Source organism: Fukomys damarensis, unplaced genomic scaffold, assembly GCF_012274545.1.
Source record: "Fukomys damarensis isolate Sample0158 unplaced genomic scaffold, DMR_v1.0_HiC HiC_scaffold_36, whole genome shotgun sequence".
NCBI lineage: Eukaryota > Metazoa > Chordata > Mammalia > Rodentia > Bathyergidae > Fukomys > Fukomys damarensis.
The window spans coordinates 10,615,105-10,642,623 of record NW_022900948.1 but is presented as its reverse complement, the minus strand read 5'-3'; the positions used below and the strand labels follow the sequence as shown (position 1 = coordinate 10,642,623).

Here is a 27,519-nt window from a genome sequence, read left to right as displayed (position 1 = left end):
AAGGGTAGGATGGAGCAGTGACAAAAAAGGCAAAAGAAAAAAAAAAAGGCAAAAAAATGTCAATACCCAGTCTTCCAGAACCTGTCAAATATTGGTTTCTAAAGGAAGCAAAAGCGACAATACTCACAATTTCTCCAGAAGGGAGATGTATAGTCTGTGGTGCTTGCTTATTCAAAAATTTGTTTAACAAGCGAATGTTGGCAAATGTTCCCCGTGCCATGATAGCATCATTACCCCTGCGGGAGCCATAGGAGTTGAATTCTCGTGGAGTTAGGCTAATAAGGCAAACAGGAAAGGAGCCAGGTTAGTGAGGCAAAAATAAATAAATAAAAATTAAAAAATAATAACTACTCTTATACCAAGAAAAAAAGAATGCCCAAAACCTAGCTACTTCTCTAAATCTGCTGAGCACTGTTCTCTATGGCAGAAAAGCTGTGCTCAGAGCTTCAAGTGAGGGTAGAGTATGAAGTAGGTGGTGAAGGGCAAAAATCAATATTCTCCTTGGATCAAATGGCAGATTTTCAAATCAGGAGAAATTCTGAAAGGAGTATTTTTTAATTTACTTAGAACAGGAGCCTACCAATCTTCATAGATGGTAAAAGGCTAAACAAATTAAAAATAAGAAAACAGAAACAAGAGAATGATCAAGGTAGGCCAGTGAGATGGAGCCAAGAGGGGACAAGAAAACATGTTCCATAACGTAACCAGAAATAGGACTGAATTTGTCCCTGAGTCATCAAGAACTCAATGGAAAGGGATGAAACACATTGGCAAAATAATTCACAACTTTCCTAAGGTAAAAATCAAAGCAATGTCAAAGAGGCAGAACAGCTATTTCTGGTCTTAAATCAGAAAAATGATCTTGTCAGTGGGAACCAATGAAAGGAAAGTATGATATATTCTTACAGTTAACATGGAGAATAGTTCACTGGCCCATTGCTTAAAAAATTAGGGGATGGTGTGTTAATATTATTTAATGATTAGATTTAATTTGAGGATTGAGTATGGGCTTTAGGAGTGGGCAAATATAAGTACGAATTTTTGAAATTCCATTCAAAGTACAAACATATGCATTTTTTGGAAGGAATTATATTTGTTTTTATTTAATTACCTAAAGAATTCATGTGTCAAGAGGCCAGGAATCACCATTAGAAAAAAAAAGTATGTAAGCTGAGTGGTAGCACATGCCAATAATCCTACATTCTGGGGGGCTGAGATGGGAGAACTGCAAATTCAAGCCCAGTCTGGGCAGTAACACAGTGAGACCCTGTCTTAAGGGAGGGCAGAGGTAAGGGGAAAAAATGAGAATCAAGACTTGTCATGTAGAGGTACAAGATCCCAACAATGAATGTAACTGTACTGTATCCCTAAAATGTACCAATAAACTCAATTAAAGCTGAAAAAAAAATTTAAGATTTTTTAAAAAGGGCTGGGGATGTAGCTCATAGTGAAGGCCCTATTTCAATCCTCAGTATCCAGAAATACAAACAAACCAAAATAGAAACCAAAAAGTATGTAGATTTCTCAAATTTGTTTATCAAATTTGCTCTGGGCCCCATCTCTACAGCGGTGATGCAGGAGGAGAAAGGAGTCAGAAATTGTTATCTCCCTAAATGATTCTTGAAGGAAATCAGATTTTAGAACCACCGACCTCAAATAATAGCAGCACATTAGGAAACAACAGGTAATACTGACATAACACCTATGGAATATCAGTGGATGTCTAAGGGACTGATGAACAGATGAGTGAACTGAAAAATTCTTGAAGCAGTTTTCTGTGAATACTATGTCTGTCTCCAGGACAGATAATACATTTCAGGTTGTACCACTGCCTGGCTTCAAGCCTAACAAGCTCCACAAGCTGGAGGCAGCAATGAAGTTGAGCCTAAAGCATATACTTGCTCAAAAAGAAGGTCAAACCCCCCTTCCCCATGCTGTGTTGAGATTCATGTGCTGATGGATTTTTTTCTGGAAGTTACTAAGCTACAGACAAAGCACTTGGTTTTCAAAGGTTCAGTGAAAAACTAGTTTGACTCAAACAGACCACGTGAAAAGCCTCATTCACTCTATGTACTCCACTTCTGCCTGTAGTCTTTTCCGCCTCACTCCCACTTACCCTCTGTTAGTTAAATAGCGAGCAGCAGGGCTGTTTCTTGCAATATTTCCAGCTGGAGAGATGTGATCAGTTGTTACTGAATCTCCCAAATTTAATAACACGTAGGCATCCACTATAGATTTGGGGGGCTGGAGATCCAAAGTCTAGCAAAGAGTATAAGCAGTCAGTGTTTCCCAGGTTTTCTCCAACAAGTGAGCCAGTAAGTCTCTACAGTGGTGGTCCACAGACCAAAAGCAAAGGCTTGCTCTACATCAACACACAGAAAATTCTAGTTTCCTAATTTTATCAAGGATGTTTCTTTAAAAAGGTAATCTGAATTTACTCCAAACATTTCTATCTCAATCCTGAAGAGCAGGTTAAGTATTCGTACTATACAGGAGTGCAGCACACACAATTATCCTTGCTACTCTCCTTCAGATACCCAAGACAATAACTGGAATTCTCCCGCCACAGTGACTCATGAGAGAAGACAGACTTCCAGAGGTGTAGACTGAAGTATGGCAGGTCCTGGGGGTTATTCTCCTGGAACTGTATTTCCAACTTTGCTGAGGGCCATCCAGGTGATAGCTGCTCTTCAGCGTTCCTCTGCATAGCCACACAGAACCGCTGGACTGAGGGACCATCACTACAGCCAAATACCCCAACTAACAACCTCCCAGCACAGTCTGCTCAAGTGTGCACAGATTTAATTCAAAGCAGCAGTCAAATCAAGGATATGAGATAATAAAGTCTATTATATAAATAAAGAACCTACTTTAAAAAATAAAAAGTCATACCAGGTTTTCAAAGAATGGTGGTGATTTAATGTATGTAGATTTGGGATTCCACAGATACAGCTTATCTGATGGGGCTGCTAAGGCATTCCAGCTTTCATTCACAGTCTTAAAAACAGAAAAACAGATTTAATCACATTCCATTCCAGGGAAAATTTAAATATGCAATAGAAACAGAAAATATTCAAGCTATGAGGTATAATAAAAGCCAGTTTTATTCTTTATAGCCACACAGAAGAGGTTTTATTCTTTTTTTTTTTTTTTTTAGACAGTGTCTCCCTGTGTATCCCAGTCTGGTCTTGAACTCACTATGTAGCCTACCTAGGCTGGCTTAAAACTTGTGGTAGTTCTCCTGCCTCAGCCTTCCTATGCCACCACATCTAGCATTTTTATCCTAATTTAATGTCACAAACTTCAAAATACATAAACTCTGGATGGCTAGTAAAATGGTAGGAATGATCCTGCCTCCTGGGATTCACACCCTTAGGTGATCTCCCTGCTGTCTGTGTGGGCTTCACTATGACTTCATTCCAAAGCCTATAAAAACACTAGGCTTTTTGTGGTTCTGGCCCTCTTATTCACTGGGCCTGATGGTAGTGAGCTGTGAAGAGATCCAGGCAGAAGGTGCTGAAGGAGGCCTGGAGCCAAGAGAGAAGAACTGGGGCAGACACAGGAGCCCTTGTGCATCCTTCTCCAGAGCCTCATGACAAGTGGCCCAGAGCCTTGTGAAGGTTGGGGCACCAGAGATGTCACATCTCAGTTCTTGACCTGAAGAAACTGACATTTTAAGTGTTACTTCAGCTTACTGAGTTCTGGGTTAAATATGTTATATAGCAACTGCTACTGAAAACATATACTTAAAACAACTTATGAAACAGTAACCCAGACTAGAGCAAGGAGGAAGTTATTTACTTTCTGAGTATTTTGGGAAGTGGACTCCCAGTGGACTGGACAGCAAAGGGCTGCTGTGATGGTTTGAATTCTCTTCACAGAGCCATTACTTTGGCTTTCAGAGAACTGCACTTAAAACCTCATGGCAGTAACACCCCTGACAGCATTCCTGATGGAGAGTGCAGTACCTGATAACCATGTTCCCTTCACCCCTGCCTCCACTTCAGACCAGCAGCCCCATAAGAAGCTCTTGTACAACAGACATCAGGGAAAGGAGTAACATCTGAGAGTGACACTGAGCTCCACAAATTTTCTACTATTCATAAAATACACAGAAAGTTTTTATTGCAGCAGTCTCTACTTCCTATTTAGTGGTTTTAATTTTTTTAAAGTACCCGAATAATGCATCATGTGGTACATGCAAGCAATTGATTCCACCTCAGTGACAAACTACAGTGACCATCAGGGTTCTCATCACAGCTGACATACACCATAGGGTATGTGAAAAAGAAGTGGAACTATGGAGAGCTGATCCTAGAGCCTTTCTTCTTGAGGCTGTCACATACTTGTCCAAATCTGGGAACATTTGGGGAGTATGGGTTGGTAAAAATGTGAGACATGGAATAAAAATGACTGAGAACCACTTTCCTAGTTGTCTGCTCTTTATATTCTCGTGAGCCTCAAGGTCTAAAGACAGGATAAAGGAGAGAGGCTTTCTCACAGTCCTTGGGTGGGGAGGGCAGTGAGGGTCTTACCTCTATCTTTTCATAGACTTCCTTAAACATCCCAGGAATGACATAGTGCTGCTCCACCGCCTGGATCTCATCCCGACTTGGCCAGATATCTTTCAGAAATATCTGCTGTCCCTTTGCATTTACCCCTGAGGAAAACACATTTATTGAGGAAAACATCATCCCATACCCCACTTTCATTACTGCACATAGTCAGGTCTCTTTCCTCTCAGTGCTCACATTCTTTCTATAACATCTGAGGAACACTGAATTAGTGAATACTAGATCACTGCCTCAGGGGAAACATGTTAGGCTCCAGATGAAAGTCTGGCCACACTTTCATCAACTGATCAATACATGATCTTGTTATATGTGCTCTTTGTTTAAAGACATCACATTTAACATACAGTTGGGTCTCTGTATCTGTGGGTTCTGCATCTGTTGGTTCAAACAACAGAGAATCAAAAATATTCAGGAAAAAACCCCTGCATCTACATCGAACATGTACAGACATTTTTCTCATCATTATTCCCTAAATAATTAACATTTATACATTTATTTACATCGTATTAGATATTATAAGTAGTTTGGAGATGATCTGTGTAGGTTATATGCAAATACTATGTCATTTCATACAAGCCACCTGAACATTTGTGGATTTGGTAGTATCCTCAGGGAGTCCTGAATCTAATTCCCCAGAGACACTGAGGGCCTCATTCACCTTCAGTCAACAGCACTCTAACTCATGCCTCAGTGAAGCCTGTCTGAACACAAGGCACATCATATAGTAGGTATATGCTTGCAATTCAGAAGAATTGAGTTCATGAACCGAGGCACCACTGAAATAAGAATCAATTATACCTCTAAATTTGTGATTTCCTAAAACTAAATCTAAGGGACACTGCTTCCAGATTATTTAATCTGCTTGTAATAGATTGAGGGCAGTATATCAAGCAAGAAACCCACAGAAAAAAGAGATTAAGTATCATTTTCCTGAAGTCTAAGAAGCTGAAATATCAGAAAGTGTCCTTACACTGTACATACTAAAATAATGCCTATCACTCAGTATAATGGCTGTGGAAAAGGGAGGAATTACACAAAAAAACAGAAGAGCAAATATCTATTGCTTTTGACATTTACTTCATTACTTTTGCTACCCCTTACTCTCAGTAAATTGTTTACTCAGTTAATGTCTTAGCTGTGCATTGTCAAACACTGAAAAGATTCTCCTTTGTCTTATCTCTGGAAGTTCTATAATTCTTTTTTTATTAGCAAAAGTAGCAATTTTCTTCCAGTAATATTTCTGAATTCACTTGAAAAAAAAAATCACTGCCACACAAACAAAATCTTACCCAATGGCTCTTTTTCAAAGTCGATCCTGATGGTCCCAGCAATGGCATAGGCTATTACTAAGGGAGGAGATGCTAAATAGTTGGCCCGAGTGTTGGGGTGGACACGACCTTCAAAATTTCTGTTCCCAGACAGCACTCCAACAGCTACTAGGTCTCCCTGTGTAAGATACAAGAATAACCTTGTCGAAGGGAGAAGTGATTGTCTAGATTTCTCACCTCAGAGCACAGGCAACAGTTTTCACATCACTTGATGTGGTTCTTTCACCTTTCACCTGGTCCTCTTCTAAGAACAAGTGTGAAAGGCTAAAAGTTGGGAGCCACTGTGGCATACACAGATGCAATAGTACTGGGGGTACCGAATTTTTACCACAAAAATCAAGCCAATGCAATATAGCTTAGATTTGTTTACATGGAGACTTGTTTGACTTTGAATCCTGGAATCCTTTGTAGTCAAACCAGGCATGTCCTGGGCACATACTAGGGTGTCAGGCACTACACTAAGTGTTTTACATTCATCATTCTCTTAACTCTCACAACTGTATAAAATAGATACGATTATTATCTCTAATTTATAGTTGCAGAAACTGAAGCACATATAATTAAGATGCCCAAGGTCACACAATTAGCAATTTTAGTTCTAAAGCCATACTGTTCATCACATTCCCTGTTTCCACGGACTGTCTTGAAATTACCAGCAGTTCTGCCACATATTACATAAAAAGACAAAATAGCTCAAACACCTACAGGCCCTCTGTAATTACCTGAGTGATGGCTTCTACTACGGGTTCAGGTAAAGGCCCACTGTTGCCAATGCAGGTCATACAGCCATAGCCCACCACATCAAACCTAGATGTCAAAGTGAAGCACAAGAAAGTGAGCCGCTTAAACTGAGCTCTCTGCTCACTTCCTGGAGACCACAGGTCACAAAGGAATAGCACAGCATAAATAAGTTCAAGTCAGTGCTATTCTATAGTTTTCCCTCTGAAGAGCATTCAGAGAAAAGATAGCTGAGAACAACATTATTACCAATTTTCCTTATAACAATGAGTCAAATGATCTAGAAGTTTTAAAAGTTGAAATCAGATATGCTATTTAATGTCTCACTCAACACTATTATTGTATAATCCCAAGTACTTCTGAAGTTTAAGAGGCGTGTCATCCAAAGTAGGAATAACATGGAAGTTGAGAAAACTGTATTTGGCAATGATTAATTTGTCTAAAAACATTCAGAGTGCTTTGAGCCATGGCGTACTTCAGTGCAAGTGAGGAAAGGGCACTCCTCCTCCTGGAAGGTGCAGCATCACATCACAGCCCAGGGCTTGGAGGGCTTTAGCTGCACCTTGTATAATGAAAAACCAGCACAAGTACAGGAGGGTCCTACTCCATTGGCATGTTAGGGTTTAAGGCTACCCACCATCTTATGAAAGACTACACAGTTAGATGTGAGATCAGAGAAGCTCACAGCTGTTATACGATGACACAAGGAATTCAACACAAAAGCAAAGATGTAAAAGAAAACTCTCCCTCACCCAAGCTGAGACAGATATGGCATGACTCCACTTTCTCGCAGGTAGTAGGTGACCACACCACTTCCAGGAGACAGGCTGGTTTTGATGTAAGGCTTCACATTCAGGCCGGCATCCACGGCTTTCTTTGCTAACAATCCTGTGAAACGGTAACATGCAGTATGGATAACTGTCTGCTCAAAGTGTTGGAGCACACCAGGGAAGAGCCTAATTTTCTAGTCACATATTTTGCCACTTCCTGAAAAGGCTCTCTTCCTGATGGCATTTCTGTCCAACAAAAATCAAAAGCTCACTGGTCCAAAGTCATTTACATCTATGCAGTAGACTCAGAAGTAATCATGGAAATGAAGAGAGATGTGCTCCCCCCGCTCCCGTTTTTTTTTAAAGAGAGATAAAACCCAAAGCATCCAAGAATATGCTACAAGAGCAGTTTCCTAATTTCTGGAGGGAAAGTGATCTTTCCAATTTTTTGATTTGAAAATAAATTATAATTGAAAGGGCTCTTACAACTGGATGGAAAATATATTAATTGTGTACTGGTTGGTGAGAAATACAGTCATATTATAGATACCCCTCAAGTGAAAGATCAAAAACGCCCTGGGTAGGGCAGGGGATTTAGCTCAGTGGTTCCACCACCTGCTTCACAAGCACAAGATCCCAAGTCTAAGCCCCTGTACCAAAAAAAAAAAAAGAAAAAGAAAGAAAGAACTCCCTGGTCCTTTGGACTTTGGGCAAGTACAGAGTCTATTCTATTACTGGAACATTAGCTGGTCTGACTTACAAGTGTCACAGAGATTGGACAGAAATGAGGAGAGGAGAGGGTGTAAAGGGACAAAGTGCTCCAGACAGGCTGGTGATTTGTCCTTAGAAAACTGGTTTGCTCCAGACAAGGGGAACTTAGGTGGCAACTGATGAATTCCTTCACAAAGAAAGTTTTCCATGCTCCCGTAAAGAAAGAACTGTTGACACTGGTCTGTGGAACAACAGAAACTCTTGGGGATAATTAAACATTTGAAAACTAGATATCTTGTATTAGCAAAACCCTGCGTGTAAGTATTAACTACTCAGGCAGAATTGCTTAACAGGTTAGTTGCACTGAGTTTTACCAACTGGTGCCCTATGCCCTAATCAGATGCACCTGTCGCTGCACCAGGACAGCATTAAATTTCCCTGGGCAGAGGTTTCACAGAGAACAGTCTATAACATGACAACAGTTTCTTTTTTTTTCTTCTAAAGTCTAACACAATTCTAAGCTTTGCCAGAAACTGAGCTGCTTTTCTTTTATTTTCTGTGCTAATTCTAAGGAGAAAGACTATTATGCACGATGAATTTTTAAAAATGATTTGGATGCTATTTGTATAGATATCTCTAAGCCAATAGATCTCTTCATCCAGAGAGACAAGGTTTACTCAGGGAATTAGGCTTCAATTATGACTCTGGGTCTTCTCTTGGGGGAATTTCCCGTGCACATCCACACAACCACAGGAATGAATTCAAATGCACTTACCTGCTCCTAACATCACAGACGGATTACTGGTGTTTGTGCAGCTAGTAATGGCAGCGATTACCACAGAACCATGAGAAAGGGTGAATTCATTATTATTGTAGATAAACATCTTATGGTCATTATAATGTTCTGGAGCAATTTGGAATCCTTTAAATCCTTGCTGTAGGAAAAAAACCACATATGATCAAAGGTTCTATGTGAAGAAGGAAGAATACTTTGGTAACTGTTTTTTTTTTTTTGTTTGTTTGTTTTTTAAATCAAGTCTAGGGGCACTACACTGAGCTATATCCCCAAACCTTTTTATTTGGGGACAGAGTCTTATTAACTTGACCAGGCTGGCCTCGGACTTGAGATCCTCCCTCCTGCCTCAGCCTACCAAACAGGTGGGATTACAGGCATGCACTACCATGCCTAACTATAATTTTAAAGGTTAATTATTAAAACATAAATATTTCTGCTAACTACTCCAAAATGCTATGAAAAATTGTATTTTTTATTCTTTATATTTATTACAAATGGCAGCCATAATTCCTTAATCATACTCTGTATTGAAATTGATAACAATTACTGTCTTCTCTCCTCAAAAATGAAAATGCAAAAACTACAATTTAAAGTTGGTCTCTATAGAACTCCACGACATTATTGTACAGTAACAGTATTACATAATACTAGACACAGACTAAAGCTACTGATTCTAATCTTTTGGAAGTTTAGAAAAAGATGCAATTTTCACCAGATTCAACTAATCATGATCAATAATTTTGCAAAGTACAACTGAACATTTGGTGTAAGACTGGTATTCCATTGGTAAAACCCATCACACATCTTATTCATTTGGGAAATAGTCACTGAAAAAATCTGTGTGCAAGACATTCTGCTCAGCACTTTATGAAGTACCAAAGTGATTCTGACATAAACTCTATGCCCTGAAGTAGAGTTCAGTAAGGGAAACGGTACATGCAACTGAAGAAACAACAAAATAAGTTAAGGAATATGGAATCCTGTCAAAAGGTTTCAGACCAAGTGCCACAGAATTCAAGTTAGGGACTGAGGCCATTTTGCAAATGAGCGGTATCTGAGCCAAGGCTTATGAAACTGAATAAATGGGACCCAACAAGATGGAGAAGAGACATGCAAGCGGGAAGTGGCAGGAACAAAGCACAAAGGCCTGAAAAGCAGTGGTGAGCTGAGTGGACAACATGGTAAGTCATGTGAAAAGTAGATCATGTGCCCTAAGAAGCTGCTTGACCCATTGCTAACAGTCATTAGGATTTTAAAATGGAGAAGGAACATCCCCAGTGGCACCAGACTTGAGAAAGATTCATCACTGACTGAGGTGAAAGCTTAGGCACTAGAAAAGGAAAGAGCTGGGGGGACCCTACCTTGGCTCTGAGGCAGCTCTCAAAGTCCTTTTTCATGTCAGACACAGCAACTTTGTCTTGAGGCCTTTTGGGTCCACTGCAGCAAGGTACTACTGTTTTTAAATCTAACTCCACAACCTATTCACCCAAGTGAAAAAGCATTACAGAAATAACTCACATTATTCTCACCAACAAGAAACCCAAGTCATGTCAGAATTTAAAACATCACAACAACAAAAATAAGCAAATAAACAACTACCCTATTTCAAACAAGGAAGCCAATGTTCTTCCTAACATTTAAGCAATTAATCCCTGAAGATCAATATGGAATTTAACTAGCACAGAAGAGGCAGAAAACTTTGCTGCCTCTAAGAAAGACCAGGATGGACACTATTGTTGCTTCTAGGGTCTTTCACTCATCCATCCTTGTAAAGCAAATCATGCATGCATTTTATTTCCTAGGTTAAGCTGAGACAGGATTTCTATTGAAAGGATACATAAACCAACTTCTAAGGTGATTTGGAGGACATGCAGCTACTAAGTTATCAATGGCAGGAAAAGGGTGTTTGTCTGAGTACCTCAGTCTCTCAATGTAATATGAAACAAAACAAGGGTTTCATATCTGGTTTACCCTCCAACCTGGGTTGCCTGGAAAAATAAGAGATTTAGTTTGCACCCCCAAAAATACAGGATAGGCCAGTGGATGGCAAACCTTTTAGAGGTTTCAATGATACAAACAGCCTGCTACAGCATGCATGCCATGGATTCCACCACTGGGTTAGACATTGAATAAATAAAACTAGCTGCTATGTTCAGACCTTCTTCTCTTCTTCTCAGGAGTATATCAAGGATGGACTAGCCTTTAAATAGCTCTAGCTTTCCTAATCAAGTCTTTCAAATGTCTTCCATGTAGAAGCCATGCATCAGTCATTTAAAACTGGGGAACACATTTAATTTATAAAATTAAGCAAGTAGGAATTGCATAAGTTATTTTGTTATATTTATGATTTCCTTATCCTTTTCATTTTACAGCTTTTAATACCCTGTTCTCCCACAATAACTTGGCAGTGACTGATTTCCTACAAGTGGATCCCCCAAGAAAAAGCACAGACAACTAAAATTACAGCCTTGGGAAAGAATGCATGTGCTGGAAAGTGCTTTCATACCTGGGTGAAGTCTGGGTCTTGAGAGGGGTTGCTGAAATCTCGAAACATTCCTACAGCCTGAAGATACTTTCTAATGTGCTTTACTTTGTTTTCATCTCGACCTAAAAGGAAGTAGTAGTCACAAGTAATATATGTTATTATTTCCTGATTATGTACACCATAAATTAATACCTCTATCAGCAGTTATATAAGCAGTATGCACTCCATGTACACACACACACTGACAACTCTGTTTACCCTTCTGTCTTTAGGCTTATAATTTGACCCTCTGGCTGATGATGTTTTTTCTAGCGGCCATTAACTTATCAATCATTCCTATCAAACTGTTTTCTGGGGAATATCTGGTTATACTCTTACATAGTTTTCTTCTTTTCATTACAGCCCTTAATTAGGAGGATCATAAGCCTGAGCTAATTGTTGAAGTGTACTCATGCATTTACCTTCAACTGGTGATACAAATGCTTAACGTGGTATCACATTACTACTGTTAAAATAATCACCCAAAGCACCACAAACCTCCACCTATTAAGCACTTTCTCTATGTGCCTAGCACTCTGTAAAATATTTAAATATATTATTTCAAACTCTAATCCTTTATCATTACCTTATTAGATAAGCACTATTATTATTTCTCATTTACAGATGAGAAAATCAGGGTTCAAGATCAGTAACTTTCCTATGGACATAGACAGCAAATGGCACAACTAGGATTTGAACTTCAGTTTGCCTCCAAAGTCCTAACTCACAGTGCTATGTCATCAGGATTATGATCCTGAACCTCTCTTATTTAACACTTAATCAAGATCTTGGTGTAGGAGATAACACTCATGAAGAATGCCCAATGGACACGCAGTTCTCTTGTTTCTCTGGCAGTTGAATGAGACTGAAAGCTTGACACATGCAATAGATCAACATTTTTTTGTTTGTTCTAACTGCAGTGAAGGTCATCAGCTTTTAGCAAGGACCTGGTAAAAGACAACTGTATGAGCATCAACACTTTGTCATGCCCTATTATTAAGCCCACTGCTTATTACGTGCCATGTGTCTTGTTCATGAAGATTAACAGGAGAGATATCTTTTGGGTTTAGTAAGCACAAGAGTTTCACTCTTATGAAACAGCCCTTTGCTTCAACTGAATGAGTGTTACAGATTTGGTGCCAGATCACTGAGCAGTTCAGTTACACCGTCAGCACCACAGAACCGAACCTGATGTCTGGAATGTATTCTGCAGCCTTCTTCTTCTCCTGGCTGCCTTTCCCCTTTTTCCTTTTTTTTTTTAGGCCAATGCCCTTAACTATGTGTTCTGTTCATTTCTACATCTTTTTGTCTTCTATTTTTTGGGGAACAAGGATGTGTTAATTCCAAGTGGTTCTATTTAATAAAAATGTTTTTTAAATGCACATTTCATCACAATCTTTACTTCTTCCAGAGAAATTTCCTCAGACTATGGAGGAGATGTGAATTTACCTAGAGTCTAAGATTCTCACAAAGCCCTCCCTCGCCTGCTAACACATCTGTCCAAATTCCAGCTCCATGAGTCACACTCTCGGGCACTTTATCTATCTCCTTGCTTCTTTTCTCATTATCACACATTTGTATCTGTTTACTTGTTCACTGTCTTTGCTTCTCATGGAAATATAAGCTGCACAATGGCAGGACTTTATTTTTCTGTTCACTGCCATATGTCAAAGACCTAGACTCAGTATTGTGAATGTTTTAAATGAAGAACTGAATATTTAATGTTTGAAAAATAAATGAGAATTTTAAAAAAAGGCTTTCTCAGTGTTAAAAGTCAAACTTCTAAAACAATTTATACAAAATTAAATGTGTGGATGTAAAATGTCTTCCTATGTAGGCTCTCATTTCAGTTTTGAACAACCTAAGAGGGGCACAGTGGAGTCTTGTTGGCAGCTGCAGACTTGGACTCTGTCTGTGCTATTTATTAGGCCTGGGTAATAACATTTCTCTGGGCCTCAGTGTGTTTTCCTTTTATTTAATTAAGTAATCAATCTACCCTACAGATGTGAAGATGACAGCGAATGCACACCAAGAGCCTGATTCACAACAGGTACCCCATCAACGACAGATACTGGCACCATCACTAAGATCACTTGTTTAATGTCAAAAAAACTAGTAAGACAAGACCAGTATCGATATCTAGGCTTTCAGAGTACTGGAGCTCTGTTTTCTATACCATTTCCATCTCTTACCTAAGTTCGCACAACCCACTTTGACATCACACAGAGGGAAAAAGAGTTGTGTAACTCTAACCCAAGAACATTGTGTAGGGCAGAGATAGAAGGCAGGGCTCAGATTCTCAGTGTTTCGTAAAACTTTAATGACGAATCCTCTGCTTTCACCATCCATCACTTACCTGTTTGTACTAAATACTTGATACTAACTTCATCAACTGGGAAAAAGGCAGCAGTTGCTCCATACTCTGGACACATGTTGGCGATTGTGGCTCGGTCAGCAATGGATAGATGGGCTACTCCTGGCCCGAAGAACTCAACAAATTTGCCCACAACTCCAGCCTGGCGGAGGTGCTAAGCAGCAGGAAAAACAGAAAACTCTGAGAATTAAGAGTCCACATTTAAAATGCAGAACTATCACCTTGCAATTCTTATAAACTAGCCTTAAGGTAAACAAACATAAACAATAAATTAACTCAATGTGTTTTAAGTTATTAAAAATCAACTTAGAAGCTATATCACTTAAATAGAACATAGTATCCTAGGCTGGATCCAGGAAGAGCAAAAGGACATTATTGAACAACTGGTAAACTCTGTAGTGGAGAGCACCAGACCGATGTCAGAGCCCTAATTTGAGAAATGTACCATGGTTATATGAAATGTTAACATAAGGGAAAACCAACAAAGATTAACAGGGATTCCCTGTATAATCTTTCTACCAACACTCCTGTAAATCTAAGATAATGTCAAAATAGCTCTTTTTAAAAAAGAAAAAGTAATCCAAAACACAAAATAACATAAAGAGAAGGTTTTCAAAATGAAAGACACTCCCTAATGAGGTTACCAGATGTGTCTAGGAGTGCTAAAATTTATAAACCTAAATAAATTATTATATAATCATACTAACTGAGTAAGTAAATGACTTGTTTTAGAAGGTGTAATGGAAAAATTCATGGTACAGGTACAAGTCAAATGTAAGAAAGGGATTCAGACAGCCTAACTCCTATGTCTTTTCCACAGAAGCCATCAGTCGAGGGTGGGGCTCTGTGAGTGACGGCTCTGCACAAAACCAGTTTTATAGGCTGTCAACAGTCACAAGAAGGAAAGGCTCTTTTGGTTATATAGCTCTGCCAAATTCTGTGAGCAAGCCTTATATTATTCCATATTAAAATACACCACACAGATAGCTGTGATAAACTATGGTGTTCAAATAAATCCAATCCCAAATGCCATGAACATTAAGCCAAAGAGAAACTTTTTGGGAGCATTTACAGTGTGACGTCTATACAATACACTCTAAGCCTCCAAACCATATAAACAGAAAAAAATATGCTTGTGATTAAAAAAAAAACTATCATTTTCCAATACAGAAGACCCTTGATTTAGAAACTCAATTCATTTGCAAGGGCTGGTTGGTCAATTGAAGGCTCAGGCTCCTTTACACAGCCTTCAAAGTCTCTCTCTTGTATACAGGCAGATCTCAGTGTTCTTAGAAAGACACTGACCCAGGATTTCTCAAATAATCCCACACAGGAAAGGATGTTGTTCCTTGCAGAACTCTTTAAGGGTTAAATCTGTATCTGAGACCTTCTGGAAGAACAAGTGTCCAGCATTCGGGTCTTAACTCAAGACTCTGTTTGAAAGTTAAAACTAAAATTCTGGTTGTAACTCAAGGTGATTGTGTGAGGCCAGCATAACTCAATTTTCCACTGCTGTTTCCTAAAATGAAACTTTCTTTTTTTTTTTGCAAAGCAAGCAAATCACAAACAAAGATGGTTTCCAACAAGAATTTAAGAAAAATATGCTAATATTTTCCAACTTGGAGAAATATGCTACAATAATGTAACTTGGAATGCAAAGAAGTAAATTTTAAAAGCCATACATTATTCATGGAATATATGCTATTTACATACAAATAAGAACCACGTGGAAAAAATGCTGCAAAAGTAGCAAAAAACATGTGCATGGGAAAAATTCGAACAATCTCAGGATAGTGATTATTTTTAGGAATGGGAAGGGTGGCTTTAGCCATAAATATTTTATGTTACTTCTATTTTTTTTTTAATGTTACTTCTTTACAAACACAGGGAGGCCTGAAACAAATATGGCAAAATATTATGATCCATAAATGTCAGTGGTAAATATCATTTTAATTTCTGTGTATTTAATTATGTCATAATTTTAAAAATCAAGGTAAAGGTCTATGCAGCAAAAGAAGAATAAAATGAACATTTAACCGCAGAATATTCTCTTTATCTTGTTTTAAAATTATAAATGTGTTGTTTCCTAGCATTACCAGATTATACTCCACTGTGTATTCATGCTGTGTTTGTCAGTGGTTTTCCAACACCACAGAAGAGTATGCCATTACCTTGGTGATGGTGAGCACAATGTCAGTTGATGTTACCAGAGGTTGAGGTTTTCCCATCAGCCTGTAGCCAATCACTTGGGGAAGCACCATGCTGATTGGCTGACCCAGCATGACAGCTTCTGCTTCAATTCCACCCACACCTGCAATGGAAGGTGTGGCTGAATAATGCTTTCCTTACCCCTTATTATATCCCTCAGGCATGAATGCAATAAACTCAGTTGCAGTATTTAAGTGGTACAGAGTTGTGTTTCTATAAGGAACTATTATTATTTTCTCCATTTCTTTTGTTGTTGTTCTAAGGATTAGACCCAGGGCTACTTACATGCTAGGCAATAGCTCTCCAGCTATACCCCAAGCCCACATCTACAGAATTTTAACAAGTGCTTCTCAAAGTGTGACTACCCCCCAGTAGCTATATCAAAATCCCCTCTGTGCCACCTAATGGAGTAGGGTTAGGAGTCTCCATTTTTCTCCCCATACCTGGGAATCAAACCCACGGATCTGGGTAGCCATGCACTCTGCTTGGGCAGTGCCGTCACTGTCCCAGCATCAGCCAGCAAGGTGAGATAGGGAAAGCAGCTGGTCTCAGATATCGCATATTCCTGCAATAACCTGGACCGAACCCATGGGTCCAGGTCACCACACCCTCTGATGTGGCAGCCACCATGGCTGACCCAGCGGCAGCCAGCAAGGTGAGATCTGGGGAAATGGCTCTGCGCTCACATTGCATCTCCCATTGGCGGCACTCTCCTTGGACAGTGCCGTCGCTGTCCCAGCGCAAACCAGCCAGATGAGATGGGGGTAAGCGACTCAGCTCAGACATCGCATTTCCCTCCGCAGGCCTCGAACCAGCACATGGGTAGGAGTTGCCCTCAGTTGTAGGCGCTGCCATCGCTGCCCCAGCACCAGCAAGCAAGGTGACATCTGAGGAAAGTGTTTGGCTATATTCTTGGTTCCTTTTTAGTTTGGCTTCTATTTATATAGCCAGGACTAGCTCAATTGGTAGGCTGGCTTTGAACTTAATGATTTTCCTGTCTTCCCCATCTGAGTAGCTGGGATTGCTGTGTGTATCACTCCATCCAGCTAAAAGTCTCCATTTTTAACATACACACTCCACCCTACCTCCTGAAAAAGCAAATACAGCTGGTGAACTAGAGATATAGCTCAGCAGTAAAGTAAAAAGGCCTGGATCTGATCCTCAGGACACAAAAAAGAAAAAAAAAAAAGAGGACAAATTAACAACATACCAGCCAATTTTCACTTAGGTAAAATGTCCCTATACCCTTACTCCAGTCTGTTTTTCCAAACATAAACTTAATACTTACTGGGTGCAAGGTACTTTTCTGGGAACTGTAATAAAAAGATAAAAATTCTTCTCCTGTAACTGATCATGTAAATCCATGACACTTAGAAGTACTGGCATCAAAGTGAACTAAAGCACATGCTTTAAAAACAGTGAATATGGAACAAAAACCCAGAAGAACACTTACCCCAACCAAGAACACCCAAACCATCAATCATGGTAGTGTGTGAATCCGTGCCCACGAGGCTGTCTGGGTAATAATATCCATCCTGATCAAATACCACTCTTGCCAAATACTCCAGATTCACCTGGTGGATGATTCCTGAGCCGGGGGGAATAATCCGCATGTTGCGAAAAGCCTGGGAACCCCACTAGGATTGTACAATGGAAAAAACACCGTCAATACTTATACAGTTCTACTTCGCCACTTTGCCCATCTCCTGAATACCTCCCTCCTCGTGCTACATATACAGAAAATCAATGAAATATAAACTCAGCTCATACCTTTAAAAATTCAAATCGTTCTCTATTTCTTTCAAATTCCAGGTCTTGATTCCTCTGTAAGCTGTCTACCCTGTCAACAAGAAAAACTAAATGTACAAATTCAAGGCTTAAAATTTAACTGGTCAATTTTATTGGTGCTGAGTAAACAAAACGGAAATTGCACCTGCAGGTTTGCTGGGTAGTATTATGAATTTCACTATTATAATCTGGAAAGTCAGAGTAGAAAGCAAAAATAAACAGAGTAATTACTTGATTCAAGTGATTCCTACAATGCTCTTAAGTATGATGAACAGAAAACATGAGCTGAACTCAAGTGAAAATTAACCATAAAAATCTGACTCACAGGAACAAACTCAAGACATTTACGTTCCAAAGGCAGCTTAGACATTTATGGAACCCTGTTTCTGTATTTCCTTCTCACCTACAACCTTGTCACTTCTCTGAGCTGAGCTACATCTGGGAGGCATTTTTACCTGTTTCTACTGGGAGATGGTGAAATGGCAATGCCAAGAGCCTCAGTCACTTTGAGTCACAATCCCCTAACTTTTAAACAAGGGTTTATTAGGAAGATGGTGCTATCCCACATTGTGCACTGAGGTTTACTCAAGGCCATTCAATTCAGACATCAGCAATGCAGGTTATCAAGATGATTTTCCAGGAATTTTATAACCAACTGCATTGTTTTGTGTCATGACAGAATAAGTCACAGTTCACAGACATAATTCTGTGGGTTTAGCACAATAAGAGTGCTCATAATTTGCGTATCATGGATTAAAGAAAGTAAAATTAATAGCTAAGATCCAAGTCATCCTTCATTAATTAATGTAATTATCATAGTTACTGACATTATTAGGAACCAGTCACTATTCTAATGGTTTTTCATTTAGTCTCCATCAAAATGCTTTGAGTTAGGTATAGCTAATATACACATTTTTCAAATGAGAAAAATGAGACATAGGTTGAGAAACTTGCTGAGCGCCACATGGCTAATAAACAGTGAGAATGGAACTGAAGCAGTCTAACTCAAAGTTTATATTCTTAATCCCTATTCCACACCTCCTCCCCACAGGAGCAGCTAGACAGACTGTTGTGGTAAAGGTGCTGGTGGCGATAACGAGCACTACCCACAGTAATAGTGCTACACACATGATCTGGCTCAATCACACAACCCCTCACACAGACTTCTGTTATCTTCAACATAACCTTTAGAAACAGCAGCTGAGGCACAGAAAGTTTAACTCATCCAACATAAGGTGTCTCGTAAATAACAGAGCCGTCATCTGAATCTGGGTCTGGCTCTGGATCTCTAATGTAGCCAACTCTTTATTTCTTGCCTAACCCTTCCCTTCTTTACCAATTATCCACTGAGAGCCTATCATGTGTCATCCTGGGAATACAACGGTATATAAAAGGGGCACCATCATTGCGTGCTTGGAACTCAGAACCTAGTGAAAGAAAGGGAAGCAACTAGGCAATAGTAAGAATATGACTGTCAATGCTCAGTGTAGCATGTACAGGTGCCATGGGTACACTCAGGTGCACAGGTCCCAAATGCCTTCCGGAAGGAAATGGCAGCATGAAGTACGTAAGACTTGTTGGACTCAACCAGTGAAAAATGGGCAGGAACTCATTGGGGAGAAAAGGCCTGGAGAACATATTACTTACATAAATACACTCATTTACCATACTGAGGGTTTTTCTGTCTTGCTGTGAATATTCTCCAACATAAGTGTTGGTTGCTTTAATGAGATCAATTCCTGAGATTGTATTAGAGCAGGAGTTTCCAAATAATAGGCCATGGGCCAAATTCAGCCCAATGCCTATATATACCTGGCCTTCAAACAAAGAATGATTTTTGTACTTTTTAAGTTTAGGGGGAGATATGAAATAGGGGCAGCATATGGCCAACAAAACCTAAGGAAAGAGCCTGGTGTAGTAGAACCAGGCTGACCTCAAACTCATGGCAATCCTCCTGCCTCAACCTTCTGAGTACTGGGATTACAGGTGTATCACATCTGACTCTACTGAAGTTTTGATATGGTCTCTGAATGTGAATGACCTCTCAGACTAAAGGGATACTTTCTTTTTAGTTGCATAATTAGAATTCACAGTTAGACACAGTTCATAGTTCCTGAGAATTACACTGAACAGTGTTTTACAATTCACAAGTAATATTTATAGAGAAGACAAATTTCACATTCATGAGATTTGGTGAGAAAGTGTTGTGATATTCTTGCTATGACTTTAAAAAAGGAAAACATTACAATAATGTTACTTAAATCCTCAATTCCTAGAGATGATGTGCAACCAAATGCTATTATTAAAGCCAGACAATAAGCTTAGAAACAATTAACTGAAAAGCATGCTGCCCTACTACCCTTACCCAATTTTTCTAGCTCATTTCTGGAACACAGCTCGAAATAGGCCCATGGTGCACAGTCCCACGTAGGCTGAGACATACCGTATTTAATTCCTTAAAAATTGAGGTAAGAGACCAGAAAGTCAAATTGCAAAACCAAAACTCAAGAAACAAAACTGAAAATACCTAACACCACCAATGAAAATATCCCTAATTGAAATGTTTTAATTATACACACATACAAATACATGTGTGCACACATATGTATGTTCACTAGATTTGATGTGCACATGGAATGAAGTTAACCCTGGATTTAGCTTTTTTCATAATAAAATTATGTATCAGTGTAAATCAAAAAGGCCTTATAAAAATTCAGAACTAATTCAGAACCAGGAAAAAAAAATGGTGGTGAACTTGGTGATGACCAATATGCATTCATGTGTATGTGCTTTCTGAATCAAGAGACCTGAGTCATGTAAACAACTAGAATTCTGTTCTCAGCAGTACTTTCACTGTTCAGGCCAGGGAAATGAAGATTAAAATCAACATCAATAGGCTTCAAGAAGATAGAGTTGGCTATCATTTTGTGAGGCTACTTTTTTATAACTTCCAGAGTGGGAATTTAGGAAACACACTTACTCTCAAAAAAGGTAACATTTTATGACTATATTTTAAATTTTTCCTTCTGAAATCAATACATTAAGCTCATGTGATTTAAAGGGATAGAAAGAGGAGCAGGAAAGGAGAGAGGGTGAAGGAGAGGGAGAGAGAGGGGGGAGAGAGAGGAAAAGACATTATTATGGTGCCTAAGGATGCTTTCAGACTCCAAAGGAAAAGGGAAAGGTGACAAATATTCAACCTATTTGTATCAAGAACTTCAATTTGGGGTACAAAGCACATTTTTCTTTATCCCAGGTTTATCTTGTTTAGATACTTGCAATGTTAACTAGAGAAAGATCATGCTCTAAATTCCCTCTGAGTATGTATGGAAATCACTTCATTCTCCAAGGAGGTAAACATAGGCAGTTTTATTTTTCCTTTGAAGTTACTTTTTTATTTATTGGTACACTTAAAGCAAACCATGAAGTTACATTTACCATTGGGATCTTGTACCTTTATACGATATATCTTGGTTCTTATTTTTTCCCCATACCCCTACCCTCCATGAGTGACTTTTTTTTTTTTCAGCTTTAATTGAGTTTATTGGTACATTTTAGGGATACAGTAGTTATATTCATTGTTGGGATCTTGTACCTCTACATGACAAGTCTTGATTCTCATTTTTTCCCCTTACCTTTGCCCTCCCTTCACCCCCCCTCCCCTCCCCATCTACAAACACTTTATTCATCTTTTCATTCTCTCACATTTTTTTTCTTTTCCCTTATTACTCTTCCCCTACCCATCCCACCTTCCCTACACCTTTAGCTCCTTTCTTCCCATTTCTAAATGACAGTAATCTTATTAGGATCTTATGTATTATTGCAGATTATTCACACCAGTGACTTTTTTAAATGATCAAAATAGCCAGGTATGGTGATGGATACTTCTAATCCCAGCACTCTGGGAGCTGAAACAGGAGGACCAAAAGTTTGTGCTTATCCAGGGCAACTTAGTGTTTTAAAAGTTAAAAATTGTAAAAAGGGCTAGGAATGTAGCTCAGTGTAAAAGCCCTGGATTCAATTCCAGTATCACAAAATAATTACTAAATAAATAAGTAAATATATATCAAAATAATATCTTTCTATGTTGTAAAAATAAAGACTGGATATGAAGATAATTGTTTTACAGTTTGAAATCCACCTGCCCTGTACTAGGAATCGAACTCAGGACTTTGCACTTGCCTGGCAGGCATGGCACCACTGAGCTACATCCCCAGCCCTAGACACCTCTTTTCAATTTTTTAATTCCTGCATAACCTTAGATTTAGCTGTAATTACTCAATACATATGCAATTCAGCATCTGGCACATTAGGCTACAATGTAAACCTTTATAAATACTTTATAAATATAATTAATAGATTACCTAATAATTCACTTTCAGGATTACTGTAATGTAATAAATCATTCATCTTTTTGGACATTTATGTTTCTGGTTTTCATTTATAAATAAGACTTTAGTAAACATTACTTTTTCTGAATTTCAGATATTTACTAAATAAAGAGCTTTTTCTGAATTTCAGATATTTACTAAGTTTACTTGGAAGTAGAAATTCTAGGACAAGAGATACAGAAATGTCTAAGGTCTTACTATGTAGCACTTTTATCATTTCTAACTTACATTGCTATTAGCAGTGTATAAAAGTGTCTCTCTCATGACACTTTCATAATTATTTTCTAATCTTAATACTGATAAGAGAAAATGGTATCTCAAAAACTTATTTAATTTTTCATTACTTCAATAATTGAAAAACTTTATATACTGTTTACGATGTGCATTTCCTTTTATTATGAAATATACAAGTTTTCTTTAGCTGATTTTTATTATCATTGCTGGAATACTGGGATTGAACCCAGGACCTTAACACAGAACTATATTCTCAGCCCTAATGCCTCTCCTTTTTTAATATTTTTTATTTTGAGACTAAGTCTCACTACATTACTAAATTGCTCAGGCTGGACTCAAACTTGCAATCCTCTTGCCTCAGCCTCTGTAACTTCTGCGATTACACAAATATACTACCATGTCTACCTTTACACTGAAATCTTCATAGTGTGGTGGTGCAAACTACCTTTTGCATTAAAGGACAAACAGCAAAGTTTCTGCTTTATCTCACTCCCACCTGTCTCTACCATTTTGATTTTACGGGCAAAGGGGACTGACTTCTTTTTCCTCAAGTTTAATTCTTGGTTCTTTTTTCACAAGTTTAATATCATTGGGTGCTCTTTTGAGTTCTATCAAATCACTGAAGTGCTTCACTTGGATTCAACTGTTGCATAGTTTTAATACCATTTTTACATATCTTACAGGGGACTGGGAATGCACAATAGTGTCTAATCTTCTAATGACATTTTAACCCAAAGATTCATTCTCAAAACTTTCAATTTGGAGAATGTGACTGAGGAATAAAAGCTTGTATCAGGAGAACTGACCATTACTACTTGACTCTTTAGTCTCACAGATTTTAGACAGATATCTCATCAACAAACTAGGATCACCAATGCTACATACAATTTGCTTAAGAAGTAGTTAAAAGTTTATTAAGAGATCAGGACTAAGTTGATAGTTTACGACCACATGTTCAATTTTATCCTTTGTAAAAAGCTTTCTTTCTTTACTAAGACATGTTAGTACCTCCAACTTTGGAAAGCAAGGGTGAGTCCACAGGTTTAAAAAGAGAAACCCAACCATCCTTAGAGATTTGAGGTTTTCCACTTGAGCCTTTACTTAAATATCAAGGTTCTCAGTGAGACCAAAGATAACTTCAAGGTTACCTGGCATAGTATGTGTTAAGTGTCTATTACATGCTCATCTCTTGCTTTGGGGGAGCCAAAAGTCTATCAACCAAAGCAACTTGAGTAACACCTTCCCTCTAAGGATGATAGGTCCACCACAGACACTTAGTCTAGCAAGTCAAGCTTGACGTAGGGTAGGGAGTGAGGGTATCTTAACAAAAGAGTATATAAACTGGTCGTGAAACACAGGCAGGGTTGTGGCAAGAAAGGAGAGGAAATCCTACTCCAACAAGAGAAGAAGAAATAAAGGAAAAGAAAAGGATTGGCATTTTGGAAACACACATGGAGAGGTACAGATAGCCAAATATGAAACAGTTACTTGTGATCAAAAAAGTAATAAAGTTCCAGTGAATAAAAAATACCCCAACTCTTTTAAAGTAAAACATGCACGTGCACTGACAAGCTCTTGTCACAGAACTTAATGTGTATGTTTCCACTCAGAGTTTAAGCTAGATTCAATCCCACGGAACAAATAAACACACAAGCAAAAAGAGCTTTTAAAGAAAACACTACTTTAAAAAATACTCATTATTTCTTAATATCTAAATCTCTAATCAATATCAAAATCTCTGCGAAGTTTGAATGTTCCTGATGATACATTTCGAAGATTTTCTTCTAAGTACATACATACATTTTTAAAAAATCCATATTCCAAGAAATTGCAGAAAACATAGGAATTCATCTTAATCCTTTCTTACCTTCTGTTGAAATCGACCTGGATGGAATGATCAATTACAAGATCCGCAGGACAGATGGGGTTTATTTTCTTGGGATCGCCTCCTAACTTCTTCACCGCATCACGCATTGCAGCAAAGTCAACTACAGCTGGCACACCCCTGAGAAAAGGAGGAGAAAGTAAGTGGAAAATAAGCCTTAAACATATATGATTGGAATCTGCAACTTCTGTCACCACTGACAACACTGACAAGGAATCACTTCACCAGAGCAGCTAATAAGTGATGTGAAAGTGAAAGTTACAAAGCATATTTCTTTGAGCCAAAGAATTACACAGGTAACAAGTGCTATGACTAAGTAGAATCTCTATACATAATTTTACCACTATATTAAGTTTAATGACAACTATGGCCTAAGAAGAGAAACTGGAAAATCTGGCACATTAACCCCTGGGAAGTTTTCTTGTTGTGACTTCTTCCCATTTAAAAGGTGAGTGGACAAATCCCTGGAGAAGACAGATCACATCTCCAACACCTGCCAAACTTAAAGGGATGGATATAATGTAGCATATATAGGCCATGAATCAGATTTATGGTAAGTGAATCTTTTCCTCTGTTGTTTTAAAAGTATAAAATTTGTGTGATTTTCCTCTAGGAAAATAAAATCATGTCTCTGGAAGGAACACAATAACATCACTTAAAAATAGATCATGTCTCAGAAAGGAGGCTATGATGGCAGGCAGGGATCCTACGACTAGCAGGATGTGAGCTGAGACCAAACATTAAGGCTTTGGGGAATACATTATCTCCCCTCGTGGGCTATAGCAGTGTCCAAGTGCAATGTTTGAGACCTGGCTCCCCAGGCAGGTTTCCAGGTCTGTGCCACTTCAAGCTATTTTTCTCACCCAGGACCAGGATGCTCAAGACAAAGGATAATGACTTTGGACAAAGGTTGCCTCAAATAATCCCAGTTTACTTTTGCTGCCATGGACAAGACCCTTCTTTTGCTTTCCAAAGAATCTGACTATTTGGGGGTAAATTATACAGTCACCCTAGGGCTTTTCTTGTTTGTTTATTAAAAAACAACTTTTTTTCCTGAAAGGCTGACAAAGGAAGAAAGAGAAGTGACATCAGGCTCACGTGAAGTCTTGCAGAATGACACGGGCAGGTTTAAATGGCACTTCTATGTTCTTATGCTGCGTGGCATTCCAATTTAGAATATTTTCAATGTCACTTTTCTTCACCAAAAACTCATCACAGTTCCGAATGGCTGCCTCCAGAAGAACCCTGATAGAAAATGGCAAGTGTCCTGAGAATAAAGAAGAAAGCATTATAAACAAGCAAAAAACATGAGACACCTAATTATAAGAGATCTCTTTAAAGTCAGTATGTATATAAAGTAGTATATAAGGCATCAGATTATTCTTCCAACAGAAAAGAGGGCAAAATAATTGACAGTTTATAAGGATAATGAAGTGGTTGAAGAAACATTCAGTAGTAGAAAATACAGACCAGGTAAAAAACGAATACAGTTTATTTTTTTCATATTAAATGGTTAACTTGCCTTGAATGCCAGGAACAGAAAGTCTCCCTTAATTCATCACAACTCACTGTCAATCTAGCTGTTCACTGTATTATACCAGGTAATATATATATATTTATAAACATATGCACATAAAGTAGTATTTCTTATGAAAACTAATGCTTAAGAAATGAGAAAATAACTTTTACAATTATTATAATTAAGCCCACAGGTACATACATATTTCCAAGGAAAAAAAATCCTAAACATCATGTAGCATGGCCACATAGTAGCTAGTTTCTAAGATAAAACAATAGTAAATTCAGAAGAAAATCTTTGCTTAATTACAAATAACAGTTCCAGCTTTACATGAAAATTTCTTACCAATATTATTTGGAAAAGACAGTAAAGGTAGAATATACACAGGAGTAAATAAGACTTGCTATCTTGTCCTTTTCTGCTGCCCACATTCATGCTATTTGAGCATGTGTTCTCTGTCTCTCTCCGGGACTCAACCTCCTAAAGATTTCTTTTATTTTATAAACATGTCCCCTATGGTTATTATTCACATAAAATATGAATGTACAAATACTACATATTCTATGGTGTTAGATAAATATTCATGTACATATTAATCATCTACTCAAAAATAACAAGTGTAAGCAAGGGGTGGTGTGTGTGTGTGTGTGTGTGTGTGTGGTGTATGTGATGGGTGTGTAAACTTATCCCAAGAACATTCACTTATTCTTTGTTACTCCCTCTCCCAGCTCTTCTAAAGGTTAATTAATCACATAGCTTAATTATTATGCAATTGGAGTCTAATTTTAATTGTTATCAAAGCAATTACATCACAGAGCCACATACTTACCATATCTTGAATCCTCCAATTTATTTAAATTAAAGAATTTTTTTCCTGGTTGTGCAGGGTCCAAAGGCTCAGCCAGATGTACAAATGGGTTCTTCATATTTCTGATGGTCACGTGTCCCTGAAAAAGAAAAGAACACTTACATTTTACTTAGAGGGTTAGACCTTCTTTAGTAATGACTCACATGTACTTAAAAAAATAACTTGTTATCTCTTCAAAACAGGGGTTAGTGGGACTTAAACACAAGAATGATATTCTTAGCCAATGAAATGGACTTCTGTGAAGCTGCTGTGGAAGCCAACATTCACCTCTCAAAACAGAATATAATCTCAAACTTCTTTTGTCTTTTTTTTTTACAATTGCGCAGTATTCTTCCACGGATAAGATGAAGGAATAAGAAATGAAAGATGTCCTCAAAATAAATCTTGAATATATGAACACACTTCTGAGCTGGACTCGTGTGCTGCTTAGGAGGAGACGAGTCCATTCCAAAGAACGTTATAAAATTATATAAAACTTGAACTTCCAAAGTGGGAACATAAGAGCAGCCATTTCTGTCTTGTATGTTTTCTACTTAACAATCTTTGCTGCATTTTTTTTTTTATTGAGTTTATTGGTACATTTAGGGATACAGTACAGTTACATTTATTGTTACTTCCCCCCCCTCCCCTCCCCATCTACAAACACTTTATTTTCATCTTTTCATTCTCTCACATTTTTTTCTTTTCCCTTTTTGTTCTTCCCCTACGTATCACACCTTCCCTACATCTTTAGCTCCTTTCCTCCCATTTCTATATGTGTGTAATCTTATTAGAATCTTATGCATTGTTGCAGAATATTCACACCAGGGAA

At 38.2% G+C, this 27,519-nt stretch overlaps 1 protein-coding gene across 2 annotated transcripts in view; it reads right to left on the bottom strand.

Annotated features, from left to right (window-relative positions):
* The window catches only part of Aco1 (aconitase 1), a 51,426-nt gene that overhangs the window by 8,674 nt on the left and 15,233 nt on the right, over positions 1 to 27,519 (bottom strand). For both annotated transcript variants that reach the window (XM_010612888.3, XM_010612887.3), the window contains 17 exons: positions 26,670 to 26,787; positions 25,420 to 25,588; positions 24,304 to 24,441; positions 17,794 to 17,863; positions 17,477 to 17,660; positions 15,987 to 16,126; positions 13,798 to 13,969; positions 11,424 to 11,524; positions 10,279 to 10,395; positions 8,897 to 9,056; positions 7,393 to 7,528; positions 6,625 to 6,709; positions 5,864 to 6,020; positions 4,536 to 4,660; positions 2,893 to 2,997; positions 2,117 to 2,259; positions 128 to 275 (listed from right to left, as the gene is read on the bottom strand). In XM_010612888.3, the coding sequence (XP_010611190.1) occupies positions 128 to 275; positions 2,117 to 2,259; positions 2,893 to 2,997; positions 4,536 to 4,660; positions 5,864 to 6,020; positions 6,625 to 6,709; positions 7,393 to 7,528; positions 8,897 to 9,056; positions 10,279 to 10,395; positions 11,424 to 11,524; positions 13,798 to 13,969; positions 15,987 to 16,126; positions 17,477 to 17,660; positions 17,794 to 17,863; positions 24,304 to 24,441; positions 25,420 to 25,588; positions 26,670 to 26,766 (2,247 nt within the window). In that variant the 5' untranslated portion in view covers positions 26,767 to 26,787. The remainder of the gene's footprint in view (positions 1 to 127; positions 276 to 2,116; positions 2,260 to 2,892; positions 2,998 to 4,535; positions 4,661 to 5,863; positions 6,021 to 6,624; positions 6,710 to 7,392; positions 7,529 to 8,896; positions 9,057 to 10,278; positions 10,396 to 11,423; positions 11,525 to 13,797; positions 13,970 to 15,986; positions 16,127 to 17,476; positions 17,661 to 17,793; positions 17,864 to 24,303; positions 24,442 to 25,419; positions 25,589 to 26,669; positions 26,788 to 27,519) is intronic.